Source organism: Desmodus rotundus, chromosome 4, assembly GCF_022682495.2.
Source record: "Desmodus rotundus isolate HL8 chromosome 4, HLdesRot8A.1, whole genome shotgun sequence".
Classification (NCBI taxonomy): Eukaryota; Metazoa; Chordata; class Mammalia; order Chiroptera; family Phyllostomidae; genus Desmodus; species Desmodus rotundus.
The window spans coordinates 88453538-88472259 of record NC_071390.1 but is presented as its reverse complement, the minus strand read 5'-3'; the positions used below and the strand labels follow the sequence as shown (position 1 = coordinate 88472259).

General features: G+C 35.4%; 1 protein-coding gene across 1 annotated transcript in view; it reads right to left on the bottom strand.

The window, feature by feature from the left end:
- Nucleotides 1-18722, bottom strand: part of GRID2 (glutamate ionotropic receptor delta type subunit 2) — a 1366498-nt gene that overhangs the window by 264013 nt on the left and 1083763 nt on the right. Inside the window, exon 12 of the mRNA XM_024574830.3 lies at nt 6105-6243. Within this exon, the coding sequence (XP_024430598.1) occupies nt 6105-6243 (139 nt within the window). The remainder of the gene's footprint in view (nt 1-6104; nt 6244-18722) is intronic.

The following is an 18722-nucleotide window of genomic DNA, read 5'->3' as shown; positions in this document are numbered from 1 at the left end:
TAAATGACAAAGAAGTATAGGAATGGAGAACACCCTAGTGGGTACCGAGCACTGGGGTGGCGTGAGGAAGAAGGCATTAGTGTGACTACAGAGGGGTGGAATGAGTGTAACGATGGCCCAGTTCTGCATCTGTACTGCAGCGGTGGTTATACATTCTGCACTTGTGACAAAAGTGGCATAGAACTATATGCACATATTATACCCATGTTAGTCTCCTGGTTCTGATACTGTGCTATAATTATTTAAGAGGTAACCATTGGGAAGACTAGGACAAAGGTCCGCGAGTCATCTCTGTAATTATATCTTAGCAGTTTCCCGTGTATATATAACCATCTCAAAATAAACAGTTAAAAGAAAGTTTGCGTAAATATTAACAGAATGATTGCTGTGTGACAGATTATGGATTATTAATGCTTTGCCTTCAGAATTGATCTGTACTCTCCTATTTTCTCCAAGTAGCCTTGTGTTACTTTTATAATAAAAAGAAACTGCATTAAAGTTGAGGAAAAAATAAGCCTGCTTTGGTTTTTTGATGGCACAAGACTAAAGTAATTAGTAGGCATGATGGAGTCCATGAATATCAGACTTTGAGATGCAATTTTTCTGCAGAATTACATCTGAAAAGTTGCCTAACCAGAGTGATTTCTAGAATTTCCTACACAGTAATTTTCTGCCTCCCTGCCTGTTTAGCTAAGACACACCCTCTCTTTATGAATCTTTTTTTAATCAAACGTAAACTGAGGTTACATTCCTGCATCCACTAGAAATGAAAATGTTAACCTAGAAACATAATGTTTCTCAAGCCAAATGTATTATAAATACTTAGGAATGTTAAATAGTTTTTGAAACAAGATTTGTGGGTCAGATTTATATCAAGTAGAAACATACTAGTTAAATGCCATAAACACATGTGCGTTAGACACTGCTAGTGAGTTTCTGTGCACTCCTACACCTATTCCTGCAGACGAAGCTGTCACTCTCTATTATCTCCAGGGAAAATTCCAAATTCCTTAAACAAGCCTTCAGAATTTGGTCCCTCCCTCCTTTTTTGTTCATTTACCACCATTCTCACGTCACCCATCCCAATCCAGGAAGGAAATTAACGTATTTTGATCATTTACCCTTTGCTAGACATTGTCCTAGGAGTGTCACATCTCTGTTGCTTTTGCAAATGTCCCCCAGTAAGCCACCCCTTCAATCTGCTGAAATTCATCCTTCGAGTTTAAACTCGCAGATGATACCTCAGAGAACCTCTGCGATGCTTGACAGTTTCCTTCCTTTCTCCTCTCCCTCCCTTCCAAGTTATTGATTTAAATCACTTCTTCCCTTGTGTCCCCACAGCATTTATAAATAAATCTATCATAACCTCTGTATCATTGAATTTTACATTGCTATTTCTCCAAATAAAGGATCCAGCACAAATAATGTCCCTTTTTACTACAAAATCTTTTATTACAAAATCAAAAGCATGTAATTCTGTAGCATAACAATACACACTCAAGCACACTATATGACATTTTAGGTGGAATGATCAAGTTAAAACTGTAAATTATTACACCCATATTATTACCCTACCAACCACACTCAAGCAGGCGTTACTTCTGCTAGACCCTGTAGGTTGTAACTCAGGGATACTACTTAAATAACTTTAGAGACTAAATGCATAGCACAGTGTTTAAATTTTATATAGATATGTAATTAGTTAGACTAAACATATGAAGCTAATATATTTATTTAGGAGTTTGTATAGTTAGGAATGCCTCCATTTCCAAAAGTGTGATTGCTATGGTCTCTTTCAATACTGACTTTCTGAAGATAGTTACACAGTTCCATGAGGTCAAAAAAAAGGTAGAAATCCTTTTATTAGAGAGCACCTGCCAGTCACAAGTCTTCTCTCTATTGATACATTAGGGAAAAGCTGGCCGCCAGTGCACAGAATCTTTATGAATCTCTTTTTGCATATTCCTGGAAAGACATTTATCCTATATTAGTTTGATGTAGTGGCTACATTATCCCAATATTTTGTTTAGTCCAACTTCAACCATTATGGAGAATGATAGCATTAAATTTAAAAGTACGGTGGAATGTTGAAATCCTTTTGAATAGACTCAAGCTCACTTATAGCTTTAGGAAATGAAAGACCTTAAGTTTTACCACCAAAGATCAATCTTACTGAAGTTATTAATGACTATAACTGTATAATTATAATTTCCCCTGTAGCTATTTTCACTTTTATGCATGAAATAAATAGGTTTTTGAAAATTGCATCACGACAAATACTAATGGAGTTAACGTTGGTGATGTTATTTTTACCCAATGTTTACTCTGAAAACTCCTTCAAAGCTTCGCATGCTTCATTTCATCATTACGGCTTTTAACCGGGATACCAACAGAAAATAGTATGTTTCATTGTCCAGTTATTTGAAAACAACATATTGTCATTGAACGTGTTCTTACTGTTCAATGACAATAAAAAAGCTTAAATGTCTTAGAGTCGTGTAGCAGTTGCTTATCTTCCCCTTGAAACCGCACCGTGTGTCTCAGCACTCCCCATCCCGACTGCCCCACTCTGTCACGGCTACGCTGAGCTGCCCATTTAAGAAATATGAGCTGAAACTTGTAAGCTATCCTTTTCAGGGAAAATACACTTCCAAAATTTTTAGTAATGACAAATACCTACTAGAAGGTTAGATGCCAATAAATATCTAATTTGGAAAAAGGGGTACATTTTATAAAATGTACTAAGCTTCCCAAGAAAAAATTTATTGAATTGCTCCTACCAAACTATGAGTTTCTGTCAACCAACTGTTCAAAAATAGCTGCTTTCCTCCCCCTCCCACGGACGTCCCTCTAATCACCCCTACCTCCTCTTGTCTGCAGAAGTGGCTTGGAATTTGGGGGATGAAGATGTGATTGGTATGTGCTGATGGCAGAGCAAAGCTGGCCTGGAAAAAGGCCCACTGACACGTATTGTTTCATTTAGTGATGAGCAAATCTTATGAATATAAATGATTCGGAAGCATGACATTGGATGGTATTATAAAAAAAAGATTTTGCATTTTCTAAGAAAAATTAGACTTAGAATTTCTGCAGAAAGTTTGACATTAGTTGCAAATGAACTTTGAATGTTTCCAAGAAATATTGAAAGCTGTTATGTTTACCAAAATAGCTGAGGCATGAAATTAGAAGATATCTTTAAGTTTGGAAGAGAATTAGGCTTCTTTTAACGTACTTGGCTGTGATTTTCCTAGTCTAGTGAAGAGATAAGGACGGGAAAACTTACACCAACTGTTGACTTCTAACAATATGAGTTAGCATTAGAAAGAAGTAAGTTTTCAAAAATGAATTTTCAGTTATTTTGAACTAGGTAACTACACTTGAGGAAAATATCATATGAGATAATGATCTTTTTCTTTTTTTATTGTTGTTCTTCAGTTGTCCCACCTTTTCCCGCATTGTTCTCCCCTACCCTGCCCCTCCCACTGGCACAGTCAGTCCTCGCCATTGCCCATGCCCATGAGTCCTCTATGATCTTTTTCCATTAGATTTTACTTTTAGACAAACCTAATGGGTGTAAAAATCTAATAGAGGCTTTTGCTCTCACTACTATTGCATAAATGTGTAAATACAAACTAATGCTGGCAAAGCTAGTAATGACTAAATAGTTCACATACACCACACACATGCTGTGAAGTCTAAAGCCTCAGTGAAACAGTGACTCAAACAAACAAATTCTAAAAACAAATGGACATAAAAAAATTTGGTGGGTGAGGTTATGGGTTAGTATTGAATTGATATGTGTTCGATTTTCAGCTCTGACAATATTGATGGTGTGATCATGAGCATTTAACTTTCAATTTTTGTTTCTTCATATGTAAAATGGAAATAAAAATACTCTGTATTATTAGGATTATTTTGAGAAATAATTGAGATAAAATATGTAATATACTTAATAAATTCATAGTGAATTCTCAGTAAATCTTAGCCATAATTTTTGTTGATTATTGTAATTATTGTTGTGATTTGCTGTATATAGTCAGTTTATTTAAAATTTTCTTCATTTATTTAAAAATGTTTTAAAGTCAAATCTGAGTGATAGCTTTTTAGACTTAAGTATATTCAAAATGTGACAAGTTAAACACAATTGATATGAAATGTATTTATGAGATAAAATACTCCATTTTAAAACTATCTTTATCAATAGGATTTCTGTTATTGGATCTGCCAAGCAGTCTTACCCTGAATGGCAGATATCAATTACAAATATCACCTGCTCCCATTGGGATGTATACTTACAGAACTGGCCAAACAGAAAGCTCTCCTAATATTTGGTACTTTATTTTCTCAGACAAATTGTAGATTTGGGGAATGTAATTTTTTATGTCCCTATACTTAATAAGAAATAAGGCTATGACATGCCCTTAATGATATTCTCTGAAAACAACTGGCCGTACATGGGTATGGGATGAAAACTGGTATGGCACGTGTAAAACCTCGGCTTAACAATCAGAAAGATTATAGGTCTAATCTTTAATTTATTAGCTGTAGGATTTGGGACAATTTACTTATCTTTTCAATTTCAGTTGTAAAATGGGTTATTAATCATATGTATTTCAGAAAATAGTTGTAAATATTAAATGAGCCAATGCATCTAAAACATTTAGCACAGTCTGGAATCTTGTGAGTGTTAAATAAATAGTAATTATTGTTTTCATAATGTTATTAATTTCATTGCTTTCTTGGCTGGGTGGTTGTAATAATTTTCATTGTTGCTTAAAATGTGATTCTGATGGGGTCATCAGTTTTATAGCTTATGCCACACATAGAACTGGCTATACGGGTAATAAACTGGGAGAGTATGAAGGCTTTACACCGAAGATATGTGGTAATTGGGAAAAGAACTTGAGGAGCATGATTTGATGAGAGAAGTTGGAAATACCATTTTCATAACTGAATGAAAGAAAGGACTGTCTTTTGCTATAGTACTTGAATTTTGGTGATTCAATTTTATATCACAAGCAATTGAAAAATACACTTTAGTTCTTTATAGATCAATGATTCTCAATTTTATTTTTAGTATTGTGCTATGATATAATAGTTTGTGGCTAATGGACTTCATTTACACACTTTTTAAAGGCAAGAGCTCACATTTTCTTTTAAGGATAAGTTATCTCTGATGAATTTCTTGATAATCTAATTATTCTAATTTTGAATTGTCAGTTTTGTTGAGAAATGCATGTTCTTCAACTTTAAGAACACTCAAAATACCATGTTTTGGATGAATAAAATATTTTCAGGGAAATTAAAAAAATAATACATAAGACATTATGTTCTGATAAGGTACAAGTATTGTGATGTTGATTATGCCATGAAACCACAAAAGCAGGACTAGCCACAGTAAGTCAAAGGCCTTTGGGCTGTCAGGTCTTGGGGGAATGGCATTTGTGAACTGAGGCACCGACGTGGGTAACTTTTAGGATTTAAGTGAGTGCACCGTAGTTAATGATTACTGGCACTGTGGCTGTGATGAGCACATTAGGTATTATGTAGCGAAGGGATAAGCAAAAAGTAGTTGTATCTCTGGACAGCTTCTTTCTTTTCTTCTCTCTCCATCTCTCCCTCACTGCTCTTCCCACCTCTGTCCCTACTCATCATCTATCTACCAATCAATCGTTTAACGTCTATTTACACAGACTGTGAATAGTGGGACAGACTCAAGGCAAGGACTGATAGTGCCAAAGTTGAATTATATATATTTAGTGTGACTCCTTCTCCCTTCCTTTTTAAAGTGTTGCCCAGACATAGTCATACACTGTGGAGGTTGAAATTCTGAATATGCGTCACCCTTCCAGGAAAATGTGGGAAGCAATGTTCAAATTATTCCCAGAATTTTTTAATTAAAAAAATGCTCTACCAATACTGTAGATACTGTAGATACTTTTCAGGAGTTGGACTATCCAGTGATATCTGTATGTCACAAAATTAAGCCTTTACTCAAAGGGAAATCATAAATTTATTATTAGAAAGCATATACTTATTTAAATAGCTTAGGCACTCATGTCATTTCTCATGTTTTGTAGCTACTGGAATCTCTGTCTACTTACTGGATGGAGCTTTCAATGCGGGTGATAGTGAGGAAAGCAGCAAGGTTCGCTGTGTAAGATGAGATGACAATCAAAGCAAAGAGCCACCAAGCCCCCATCATCATTCGAGTAGCCAGAGTTGTGTATGGGACCTCCCCACCTGTGGAGAGAAGCAATGAGAATAAAAGAACATCAACAAGTATTTATTGAGAATTCTGAAGTCATACACATTCAAAACCAAGTTAATTCTTAAGTAGTGAGAAATATTTATATATAACATCAGCATAGATCTCTACATTTTGCTTATGTTCACTACTTTATATTTAACTCTTTTGTATGAGACTATGCAAGACCCAGTCAAAAAGAATAGTATATTATGTTTAAATAATATTTCTTCCACCTTTTTGTTCAACCCTAAAATTAATTACAGTCTTATTATAACCAGGGATATACATTTTATTTCCAAGGGCTTAATTATTCACTAGTTAGGTGACATTATTGTTATTATGCTTCTGTTTAACACAGCTTTTTCATATTTCCAGTTCAATAGGAATATTGAAGTTTTTTTGTTAAATTCTCTAGAATCACATGTTAGTAATGACTTTGGGTTCACACGTATTACTGTTGGCTTTAGCATCATCACACATGCTTTGTTTTCCTGATCGACTAGCCACTCTTTACAATATTGTAGAATCTTCCTCTCCATCTTCTGAATGTCGGAATGTCCTTGCACTTGGACTCTAGGTTGCTTCTGTTTCTGTCCACATCTCCACTCCAGCGAATCTTAAGTTCCCTGACTTTTCATATCATACACAGTATATTTTGATAACTCTCAGATTTATATTTCAAGCTCCACTCTCTCTGGAAATCTATAGATAAATCTACATGATTTCCACTGGGAATCTAATGAGCATTTCAGACTCATCACATTTAAAGCAAAACACTTTATTTTTACTCCTAAATTAACACTCTGGTCCACACTTTTCTCAGGGAACTGCAACAGTCTTCACTCTATTTCTCAGGTCAAATACTTAGGAATTTCCCAATCCAGTGGCACCCCATCCAGGAACAAGGTCAGTCACATTAACCTTCCAACTACATGCAAACCCTGTGTCATCTCATCACTCCCAGAGCTATCACCTCTTCTTTGACTGTACTGCTGAGTCCCTTACATGGCTTACCTGTTCACAGCCTGGGCACTACCAATCCTAATGCTATCATCCTGGTACACGTTAAAAATGAGAACGAGATCCCAATATTCTCCTGATCAAAACTTCCAGTGGTTCCCATCTCTCTTGGGAAAAAAAATCCAAAATCTCTACTGAACATATCAGTGCCTACAAGTCCTCATATTAGGTCAACTTCGGGACCTTATCTCTTATCCCACTCTCTTGATAAACTTCTTGCAATTTCTCAATGCTGGTTTCTGTCCTAGGGTCTTTGCACTTGCAATTTTTTATACCAGGAGTTCTCTATTTAATTTAAAAATGACATTTCCCTTTAACTTATCCAAGTTTTTGCTCAGATGATACTTCTCCACAAACACTTTATTACAATTATATCAAAAGTAATTCCCCACAACCCCATACTCTCAATCTCTTTATCTTTAAAAAAATTTAATTTATCACATTTTATATATTTTAATTTTTCTCCCTTATGATATAGTTTCTGATATAGGAACAGTTTCTGCCCCATATTTAGTGGGTAGATATTTGTTGAATGAATATATGTTTTATATGAAATTAATAGTCTAAATAAAAGAAATTAGTCTATGCTAACAAGAAAAATAAATTAGAGATTTAATATTAGATTTGCCTAGGTTCATCAATATGTGAGTGACTTAACAGGACTCAATTAATTATAATATCAGATTTTTATGACAATCATTATTTCTCACTGTGTAATGTCTAAATTTTCAATGTAGTCCAAATATGTATGCACTTTGGTTATGTTCTGAGCTATTTTCCTAATGTAATATACTCAGAACAGGGTAGCCGCCGACATCTGATACACATTTTTCAAAAGCAGTTATAATGCATTTCAGATATTCTCTTCCTCAAAGCAAATATTCACACAACTTTTAAAAGATAAAAGGAAAAGAAAATATTTTTAAATCTACAAGGTGACTTCCTGGATAAAAAGACTAATTGAAAAAGTAAAATATGGACAAGATGATAGCTAAAGACTGAAAGATGTTAATACGAATGAGAAAAGTGGAACAAGAAATTAACAAGTATAAAGGCCAAATGAAAGTTTGTTTCATAAAGCCTTCAATCTTTAATACAGTTGTTATCACTTATATGGAAAAAATATTTATTGAGTTTTCTTCACCCTTCACCCATGGCATATAATTTACACGTGGGTAATTACAATATTCTTGCAAAACCTAAATGAAACGATAATTTTATCTGCACTTAGATGTCAAATTCTGAAAGTAACGGGAATCTTGACTTCCAATTTTGATAATTCTAAACAATCCTCCTACTGACAGCAACTAGAAAAACTGAATATATAATGCATTTGAGAGCTAAAGAGGCAGTAAAAAATTAGAAGACCAAGATCTTGAAGAAAAAAGTAACCCATAAATGTGACCTGATATTTAGAACTACTTTTCCCAGAGGGATAAAAGCCAATTTAACATTAGGAAGACAAGAGACTGAGGAGCTGAACAATGTTTTTGAAAGCCTTCAAGGTTAAGTGGCTATAAAAATTAAGGCCAGAGCATGCTAAGTGGACATAGGACTGAGAAAACCGGAAAATCCTCATATGCCTGGATATCAATAATCACAAGTCTACTAAACAACAGCTCAAAGAAACATCACAAGAGAAATAAAAATAATTTGTACTTGATAATAATAAAAAAAAACCCATACCAAAACTTCATGTTTTAGTAGCTGATGGAATGCCCCTGAATTTGTATTTAGAGGAAAATTCATAGCCTATAATGTATAAGAACAGAAGGCTGAAAATGAATGAGCTCATTAATTTCAAGTTTAAAAAAATCAAGGTCAACCTAAAGAACATAGAGCAAGAAAAGAATGAATATAAGAGCAAAAATTAATAAAATAGACAAAAATACAAAAGAGACAGTTGATCTAACAAAGTTTGGACATTTGAAAAGTTCTATTAAAAGCTATTAACATTGATCATGAAAATAAGAAAAGGCAAAAGACAATAATAGGAATAAAAAGGACACTTTGTTACAAACATTAGAAGAATATAAAACAAAAGTTCTTATGTACAATTTTATGCCAATTATTTAAAAATTGAGATGATATGGCCAAATTCCTACAAAAATTGCCACCAAAAGAAATAGAAAATTTGAATTATCTTACAACTTTTAAAGACTTTGAATCCATAGCTAAAACTTACCCATTAAAAAATTCAAGGCCACTGGCTTTCTGGAAAAATCTAACATATGTTTTAGTAAAATTAATTCTAATTTTAAACATTACTCCATACATTTTATAGAGAAGGTACAACTTTGATAACAAAACTTGAAAGATCATTCCAAGAAAGGAAAATTACATATAATACTTACATATAATAGATAGAAAAGACTTAAAATAAATTAGCAAAGTACAACAAATAAATAATCATGTTGGGTTTATTATAGGAAAGAAATGGTTGGTTTGCCATTCAAAAATCAACCACTGGAATTTACTACATTAACAATACAAAGGAATAAAATCCTTTAATCATCTTGATATATGCAGAAAAGGCACAGATGAAAGTGAACATGCAGTTTTAAAAATAAAATAAAAAACCTAGAAACAAGTAAGCAAAATAGAAATGAAAGAACAGTTTTTCAGTCTCACAACAGTATTTTCAGAAACCTACAGCATACATCATATTTATTAATAAAATAAGTATTTTTAAAGGCTGTCTAAAGGCTACAGGCTGTTACCACTTGTATTCAAATGCAGGTGCTAAACAATGTGGTTCAACAAGAAAACAAATAATTTAAAATAGTTAAAAATTGGAAAGAATAAAATAAAAGTTATGAATTAAGGTTGGTTTGAATATGTATGTAGAAAGTCCAAAAGAACATAGGATAAATTACTAAAATTAAGTTATTTATTAGTTTACTATGGCATGATGTTCAAAAATCAATCAGACATGTATATACCAGCAACAAAGTAAGTGAAATTAAAAATTATATTATTTGTAATTAAAATATCAAATGCTTAAGAATAAAGATGTGAAAGACCTCTACATGAGAATCTATAAACTTCCTTGAGTGAAATAAAAAAAGATTAAATAAGTGAACAAATGCATCATGCTTCTTGATTGAAAGACAGAATATAAAGTATTATAAAGATATAAATTCTTCTCTAATTGATCTATAGAATCAGGTATTTTTGTGTGAGGAAGAGTGAGAAAGAAAGCAAAAGAGACAAAGGGAAGCTGAATGTAAAAGTTTTATAAAATTGCAAAAGGACAAAAATAGCCAAAACAATGTCTAAGAAGAAGAAAAAGACTGGTCCTCGCTGACTGTAGCTTTAGATCAAGTCAGTGAAAATTATCCACGTGTATCTTAGCGCTTGATTGATGCCCTGACGGCGCGGCAGTACAACGGACAGAGCGAGCGGCCCCTTCAGTAAGTACTACTAGGTCAATTCGGATATATACGAAAAATAAATTGCCTTATATAAAAGTCAATACCAAATGGCTTATACATAAAAAATGTAAACAATAAAACATCTAGAAATCAATGTAAAGTAATATATCCATTATATCCACAATGATTCCTGAACAGAGCAAAAAATACATTGGCACAAAAGATTGATAAATTTCATTATACTAATACTCAATAGTTCAAAAAACACCATTAAGTGAGTAAAAATACAAGCCACAGTAACTGATACTTGCAGTACACATATCTAACAAGAATCAGCAATATATATTCATAACATCTATAAAATAGACAATAATCAGAAAAATGGGCAAGAGACTTCATAACAGATAACCAAGAAGCCACTAATGTTTAAAATGGTGGCAATCTCACTGGTGATCAGGGATATACAAACTAAGAAAAATGTAATACCACTTCATAGCCACCAGAATGATTGAAATAAGAAAATAGACAATGGCAAGTGTTGCCAAGGACGCAGAGATCATAAAATGCTTAGACCCTGTTGTTGGGATTGTAGGTTAATTAAGTCACTTTGATAAACAATTTGACAGCGTTTTTGAAAACTATCATATGCATATCGTAAGACTCAGCAACTCTACTTCTTAGGTAGGTACCCGAAAGAAAAATATATCTACCAATTGACACACCCAGGAGTGTTCATTGCAACATTATTCATAATAGCCATAACTGCAAATAGACTGAACATTCTTGAAGAATAGAATGTATAAATAAATTAAGGTATGTTCATATAATAGAATACTACACAGCAATGAAAAGGACCAGATTTCATTTGTATGTAACACCATACATGGATTTTACAAACTAAATGCTGAGTAAAAGACTGCACACTGTATGATAGCTTTACAGAAACAGGCAACATGAATAGTAGTGCTTATATTCTCTGAGTGGTTACCTTTGGGTTGAGAGGATAATGGTTGAGATGGGGCAATGGGTGCTGTGTCACTGGGAAAGTTCTAGCTTTCCCTACGTAGTGATTGCACAGGTGTTCCATTGCTGGTAATTCACTGAACTGCGTATTTAAGTTTTATGCACTTTTCTATATGTAAATAAGGCTTTACAATTTGAAAAAAAATAAAATTGGAAAACAGAGAGAAAAGTGAGTTTCAGAAAGACCATTGTTTTCCATTCTTTTTTCTTTGTGTGCACATTTGAAAAAAAAGTCTTTTCATAGTTCAGGATGCTAGAGGAGACAATCAAGTAAAAGACAAGAAACTATCTGCTAAATTTAAAACACTACCCACTTTGTTAAGGCATGGCAGAAATTAGGCTGGCAATTCCCGACCCATCGGGTATGCAAAGGTCTGAGTCCAGGAATGGGTATTTTGATTCCTGTCGTGCCTGGTGAGTGTGAAACCTCCCAATATCGTTCTGTAGAAGCATGTGAAATTTATATTTTCCAAAGTGACCCCTCTATTGTAAGGAAAATGTTTCTACACAGGTTTGCATTTTGATGTAACTAGTTTGCCACATCAAAAATATGTCAACCTTGCTACTGTATATATTATCTTGTTTACAAAAGTTGTTAAAGAAATAAAATAATGTTTTGCCCTCAAGCAAGATTGTGAAAGTTGATAAATTCATCTGAGTCCAGCAACAATTCCTTGCTCTAAGTCTTACTCTGTGTGAGTATAAATGCATCTTTCTTTTTGCCTGAAAATGTAAAAAGTAAGTAATTGTTTAAAATTCTACAATTTGGCAGTTGGTACATCAGCATTTTGTAGGTTTATGAACTCACAAAGTGTTTTTTATATAATTTGAGACTGTGAAACTCTCCTATGAATTATGATTAAAAAGAGGCCAAAAGTTATTACTTTTGTGTATAAACATTCTTTTTTCAAGAGTTGAATCATTCACAGGCTATGAACCAAAGGGTTACTGGTTCGATTCCCAGTCAGGGCACATGCCTGGGTTGCAGCCCAGGTCCCTGGTGGGGACCGCATGAGAGGCAACCACACATTGATGTTTCTCTCCTCTTTCTCCCTCCCTTCCCCTCTCTCTAAAAATAAGTAAATAAAATGTTTAGAAAAAAAGAGTTGGATCCTTATTGGAACCAGGTTACTACTACAATGGCTAAAAACTCATAGCAAATAAAAATTTTCCAATATTAGAGATGATTAAATATGTTCAATTAAGGTGGTCATTTGGTGTGTCAGTAAATACTAGAATGTTTTACACTTACAAAATAACAATTTAGAAAATAGGAAGAAGTAAATTGTTATAAATTTGTCAATCTAGGTCAGTGTTCTATATTTAAGGGTGGGCTAGAATGTAAATATCTCCTAAATGCTGAAGGTATGTCAGTCATGTTTACAGACCAATCTATTCTTTGAAGCTCATTTACAGAAAGTCAAGTTGAGTGAATATAACAAGATTTGTAAATGTTTTGTTTACTTATTTATTATCTTGGTGGACCATGCAGAAGTATAAGGAGGGGCACGTGAGCTACATATATGGCTTGCCATTGGCCACAGGTTAGCAGGTCCACGACCCGAACCCATGAGTAAGGTCGGGCAGGTTTCTCTAATGTGGCCTGTCTGTCAGAAGGCTTTAGGCGGTAGGGAGAAATAACGTCAAATCATATTGTATTATGTTGAGGAAGTTGTTCCATTTACAATTATCTCAGCATTATTTTATCATAGCATGAACAATGTCCCAGTTTGGTTATACTGAGTCTCATTAAGATTATGAATCTATTTTTATAAATGGAAAGCAAATTTCATATTCCCTTTGGCAGGCAATAGAAGCTAATTAGAATTATTAATGTTGTTTCATTTATATCATACTGATATTATAATTATTTTCTACTGCAAATGGTATGCCTTTTATATGTATATTAACAAACACAATCTTTATTAGCAGTAACTTCACCCCCTCTATCATGTCGGTTTCAAACATTCTACTCTCCTATGCCATCTTTTGCTTTTGTGTGTCCTTCCTCTGCCAAATCTGCAGTCACAAAAGGAGAGCTAAGATTTATTTACCCTATCACCTTTTTTACTAATCCTCTCCACCTGCTTAGACATACTTCCCTCTTAACCAGCTTACATTCAAAGATTTGTTAAAATCAGTTCATTGCGTTTTTCTTGAACTCCTTTGAAAGGAGCTGTATTGAAACAGAAGCTCCCTTAAGTGCAACATTAAGCACATAGGGATACGTGGCACTTGTAGTGTTTACCTCTAGTCCCCGCCGTGAACTGGCTAATTCTTATTTCTCCAAGGACAGTGTCAGTGGTGGTATTTAGACATAATTGCTGCAAATCTTTCCCTAGGTATCATTTAATCTTGACTATTTTGTTTCCTGTATTAACTGCTTAGTATTCAATTACACTGGAAACATGATCCTAGAATAAATGAATTGCACTATAATTATTAAGAGTTACTTGATATACATAAACTCTTTTAAGGCAGATGAATAAATTTTTCAGAACATGAATCAGTAAAGTCTATTTTTTACAAAACTAGATAACTCATCTTGAATTGGTAAATCCTCTTTTAAAGATTCTGAAATGACACTGAAATTAGAAGCTCCTTTCTATTTTTTGTAAGTTTTTGGGGGACCTCGAGTCAGATGGCAGCAGAGGTAAACACAGCTCCACTCCTCACACAACCACATCAAAATTACAACATATAGAACCACCATCACTCAGAACCATCAGAAAGCAAGTTGAATGGAAGTCTGACAACTACAGAACTAAAGAAACCACATCCATTCAGACTGGTAGGAGGGGTGCAGACACATATTGGGCAGGTCCCACACCCATGCATGGTGGATAAAAATTTGGAAGAAATATCTCAGGAATGAGGACTTCCAGCCCCACACCAAAGCCCCCCAGCCCAGTGTCCAGGTGCCAGGAAGATAAGTCCCTATAACTTCTGGCTGCAAAACCCAGCAGGGATTGACTCAGTGGAATAAACTTCTAGAGCCCCAAGCAGTTCTCCTTAAAGAACCCATACATGGACTTACTCAGACCCATTCCCTTTGAGCTCCAGTACCAGGGTAGCAGCTTGAAAGGCACCACTGGCATACAAGGAGGAACTGAAGTGTCTGGCATCAAGGCAAGACCTGGGGAACAGAGTTCTCCAGACATAAAGGTGGGAAGAGGCCAATGTCCCTTTTCTGAAACCTCTCCCCACAGAGCCACTGAGCTGGGAGGTGGGTACTACATCTGAGACTCCATCAACCTGACTAACACCGCTGGCCCCACCATGGAGATCCCTGAGACTATACCCCACCCAACTTACAGGCCCACCCAAGTGCTTTTTCATACGAATGGCTGGTCTTGCCTCATACTTCACAACTTCCTAAATCCTATCAAACAATAAACAGCCAGTCTCAGTGAACCCTCAGCCCCTATACCTCTTGCTAAGTGATCCTAGGCCGAGCACTAGCAGCATCCAGCCTAGATTCACAGCTTGGCTTTGCCTGGGAATCTCCAAGTGTATAACAAGTAGCAGCCATCTCAGATTACTTTATAGATCATGTAGGGTGGCCTGGACAAAACAAAAGTGGGGGCTGACCTTGCCCTGCACCACCCAGGAAACTGCAGAGCCTGTGCACCCAGTGGATAGCCACAGACCACGTCAGAGCACTACCACCCTGCCCCCATGAAGCTGAGCCTCCACAGAGGGTGGAGGTTGGTGGTCAGTGGTCACAGCCAGTCCTTGCATCTGACTGGCCTGAGTAAATCCCTGCCATTGACTTGCCACAGCAATCAGTGATCAACTACAAGAGGAGTGTAAACCCAGCCCACATAAAGGGTGCTCCTTGAGTACCCAGTTTGGGTGATAGGGGAGGCTATGTCACTGGACTTTACAGGGTACCTACTATATTAGGCCACTGTATCAAAACAGAGAGTCAAAGTAAGCTCTGCCTAAGACATAGAAACAAACACGGGGAGGCTTCTAAAATTAACAGACAAAGAAACATGGCCCATGAAAGAACAGATCACACTCCCCCAAAAAGAACTAAACAAAATGGAGATAAGCAATCTATCACTGCTCAAGGAACTTAGTGAGGACCTCAACAGTATAAAAATGATCCAGTCAGAAATGAAGGATACACTAATTGAAGTGATTAACAATTTATAGGGAAATAACAGTAGAGTGGATGAAGCTGAGAAGCACATCAATAATTTGGAACATAAGAAAGAAAAAAAACAACCAATCAGAATAACCAGAAGAAAAAAGAATCCAAAAACCAAGGATAGTATAAAGCAGCCTTTGGGACAACTTCACATGGTTTAACATTCACATCATAGGGGTGCCAGAATGAGAAGAGAAAGAGTAAGAAACTGGAGATCTATTTGAAAAAATAATGAAAGAAAACTTCCCTAATTTGGTGAAGGAAATAGACATGAAAGTCCACAAAGCACAGAGTCCCAAAGAAGATGGATGCAAAGAGGCCCACTCCAAGACACATCATAGTTAAAATGCCAAAGGTTAAAGGTAAAGAAAGAATCTTAAAGGCAGCAAGAGAAAAGAAGTTAGTTACCTACAGGGGAGTTCCCATGAGACTGTCAGCTGATTTCTCAAAAGAAATTTTGCAGTCCAGAAAGTATATATTGGCAAGAAACATTCAAAGTCATGAAGCAGGGACCTACAGCCAAGATTGCTCTACCCAGAAACGCTATCATTTAGAATCAAAGGGCAGATGAAGGGTTTCCCAGATAAGAAAAAGCTAAAGGAGTTCATCATCACCAAACCATTATTATATGGAATGTTAAAGGAACTTATTTAAGAAAAAGAAGATCAAAACTATGAATAATAAAATGGCAGTAAGTGAATACCTATCAACAATTGAATCTAAGAAAACAAACTAAACAAACCAGAAGAACAGAGACAGAATCATGGATATGGAGGTTCTGATGGTTGCCTGATGGGAAGGTGGGGTGGGGGAGTGGGTGAAGAGGTGAGGGGGTTAAGAAGTACGAATAGGTAGTTACAGAATAGCCATGGGGATGTAAAGCAGAGCATAGGAAATGGAGCAGCCGAAGCACTCACATACGTGACCCACGGACAGGAACAATGATGTGGGGATTGCCTGAGGCCGTGGGGGTGCCAGGTGGAGGGGGGCAAAAGGGGATAATTTGGGACAACTCTAATAACATAAGCCATAAAACATAATTAAAAAATAAAAGTTTTTTTAAATTAAAGAAGCTTCTAAATGTTTGAAGTTGACCAGTTTAGTTGGAAGGCATGGTAGTGTCTAGAGCTTTTGGTGAGATATCCACTAATTCACAGATCAGCATTTATGGCATGAATGGTTCATGAGAGAAGGTTTAGCACAAAGCATAATGGATCAGAGCACCACACATTTTCATTTTCATTGGTTTTCCTATCATTTTTATTTACAACAAAACAAAATGTATTTGCTTACCTCTTTTTCTGTTTCTTTTTCCAATATCTATCAAAAGAACCCTTGTAAATTTCAAAGGTAAAAGTAAGACTTTGCATTTTCATAGACATGCTAATAGGTGTTTTGCTATGTAAGTTCAATATTTTGTTAAAATAGTTATGTGTATAGTACACAGAATTTTTCTATCTGATATGAAAACACTAACATATTTGAGATTTTAGTAATTTTTTTCAAAAGGGGAAAAGATATCCTAACAAAGCCCTCAAAATCTTTGAAAATTTTCAGGAGGTCAGGAATGCCTTGCAGTTTTTAAAACCAATTTATATGTCATCATTTTGTTTTCTCATCTTTACCATATGTGGTGTTTAATAAATTATTTTATTGATACTGTAGGTGATTCCGTTTTTAATATAGCAAGATATATCGATCCCTTTGTGTTCATCAAAAACAACAACAACACAGTGCATAGTCTCAACAAGGAAAATATATCGCGATTAAATATATTCAAATACCATCTTATGGAGGCCTCAAAAATTATTCTTTCTGCTTTTTGCACTATTTCTCTTGTGACCTACTGATGTCACCACAGACCTGGTGGTGAAATGAGGGCCGGAAGCACTCTCAGAGGAAGTGTGGGGATGACTACTCGCTCATCAAACAGCGGGACGCAGGCTGCAGTTGGGTCTGGCCTGCCACTCTCCAGTGACGTATGAGCTTTTCATGTTTTAGAATAATTATAGCAAGGCCTAAGCCACTATTTAAAACTACTCTATAAATTCTAGTGCCATTATCAACCCCATTTATCATGGAATCAATCAGTTGTTCAAAGGAAAATTGCCCCCATTTTGCCAGTCCCAGGGGCATTGAAGTTCAAAGGATAAACAACAGTTGCCAACAGGACTCAAAAGTGAAATAGATCACAAAGTCAAGTTTTTCATTACTTCTGGAATTTCTGAAACTTGTTCTTTTAAAATTTTATTTATTTATTTATTTACTTATTTATAGAGAGAGGGGAAGGAAGGGAGAAAGAGAAGGAGAGAAACATTTATTGGTTACCTCTTATATATGCCCCAACTGGCACGGAACCTGCAACGTAGGCACGTACCCTGACCAGGAATTGACCAGCAACCTTTGGCTTTGCCCAACCAACTGAGCCATTCCGGTCAGGGCTGAGACTAGTTCTTAAACTTGGCCTCATGTGAAGTGTGTCATGATTTCCAGGAGGCACTTAATCATCAATGGACAGTTGAAATCATGATAAGAGAGCCAGGTGTTAGGTCTAAAGTAAATTTTTAAAGCACCAAAATGCTATTCAAATACAGGAACTTGTTAACAGATTAGTTTCAATTCATAACTCATTTATTGAACACATATTAAGATTTACAATTTGATAGGGAAATGGAGGGTCATTTAGCATTTTGAATTTAGGTTTTCAAAAACAGTTTCGGCCTTCCCAATTTTGAACTTTTTTCCCCTGTTTTCCATAGTTCATATGGTTAAGTTCTTAGGAGGACATCTTAAAGAGCAGAAGAGAAAGATGAATTTCTCTCCAGGATCTTTTAGTCTACTCTTTTGAATAATTGGTTGGAAAATGGCTAAAGAAATGAGATTTCGGTGTGCTGGTGCT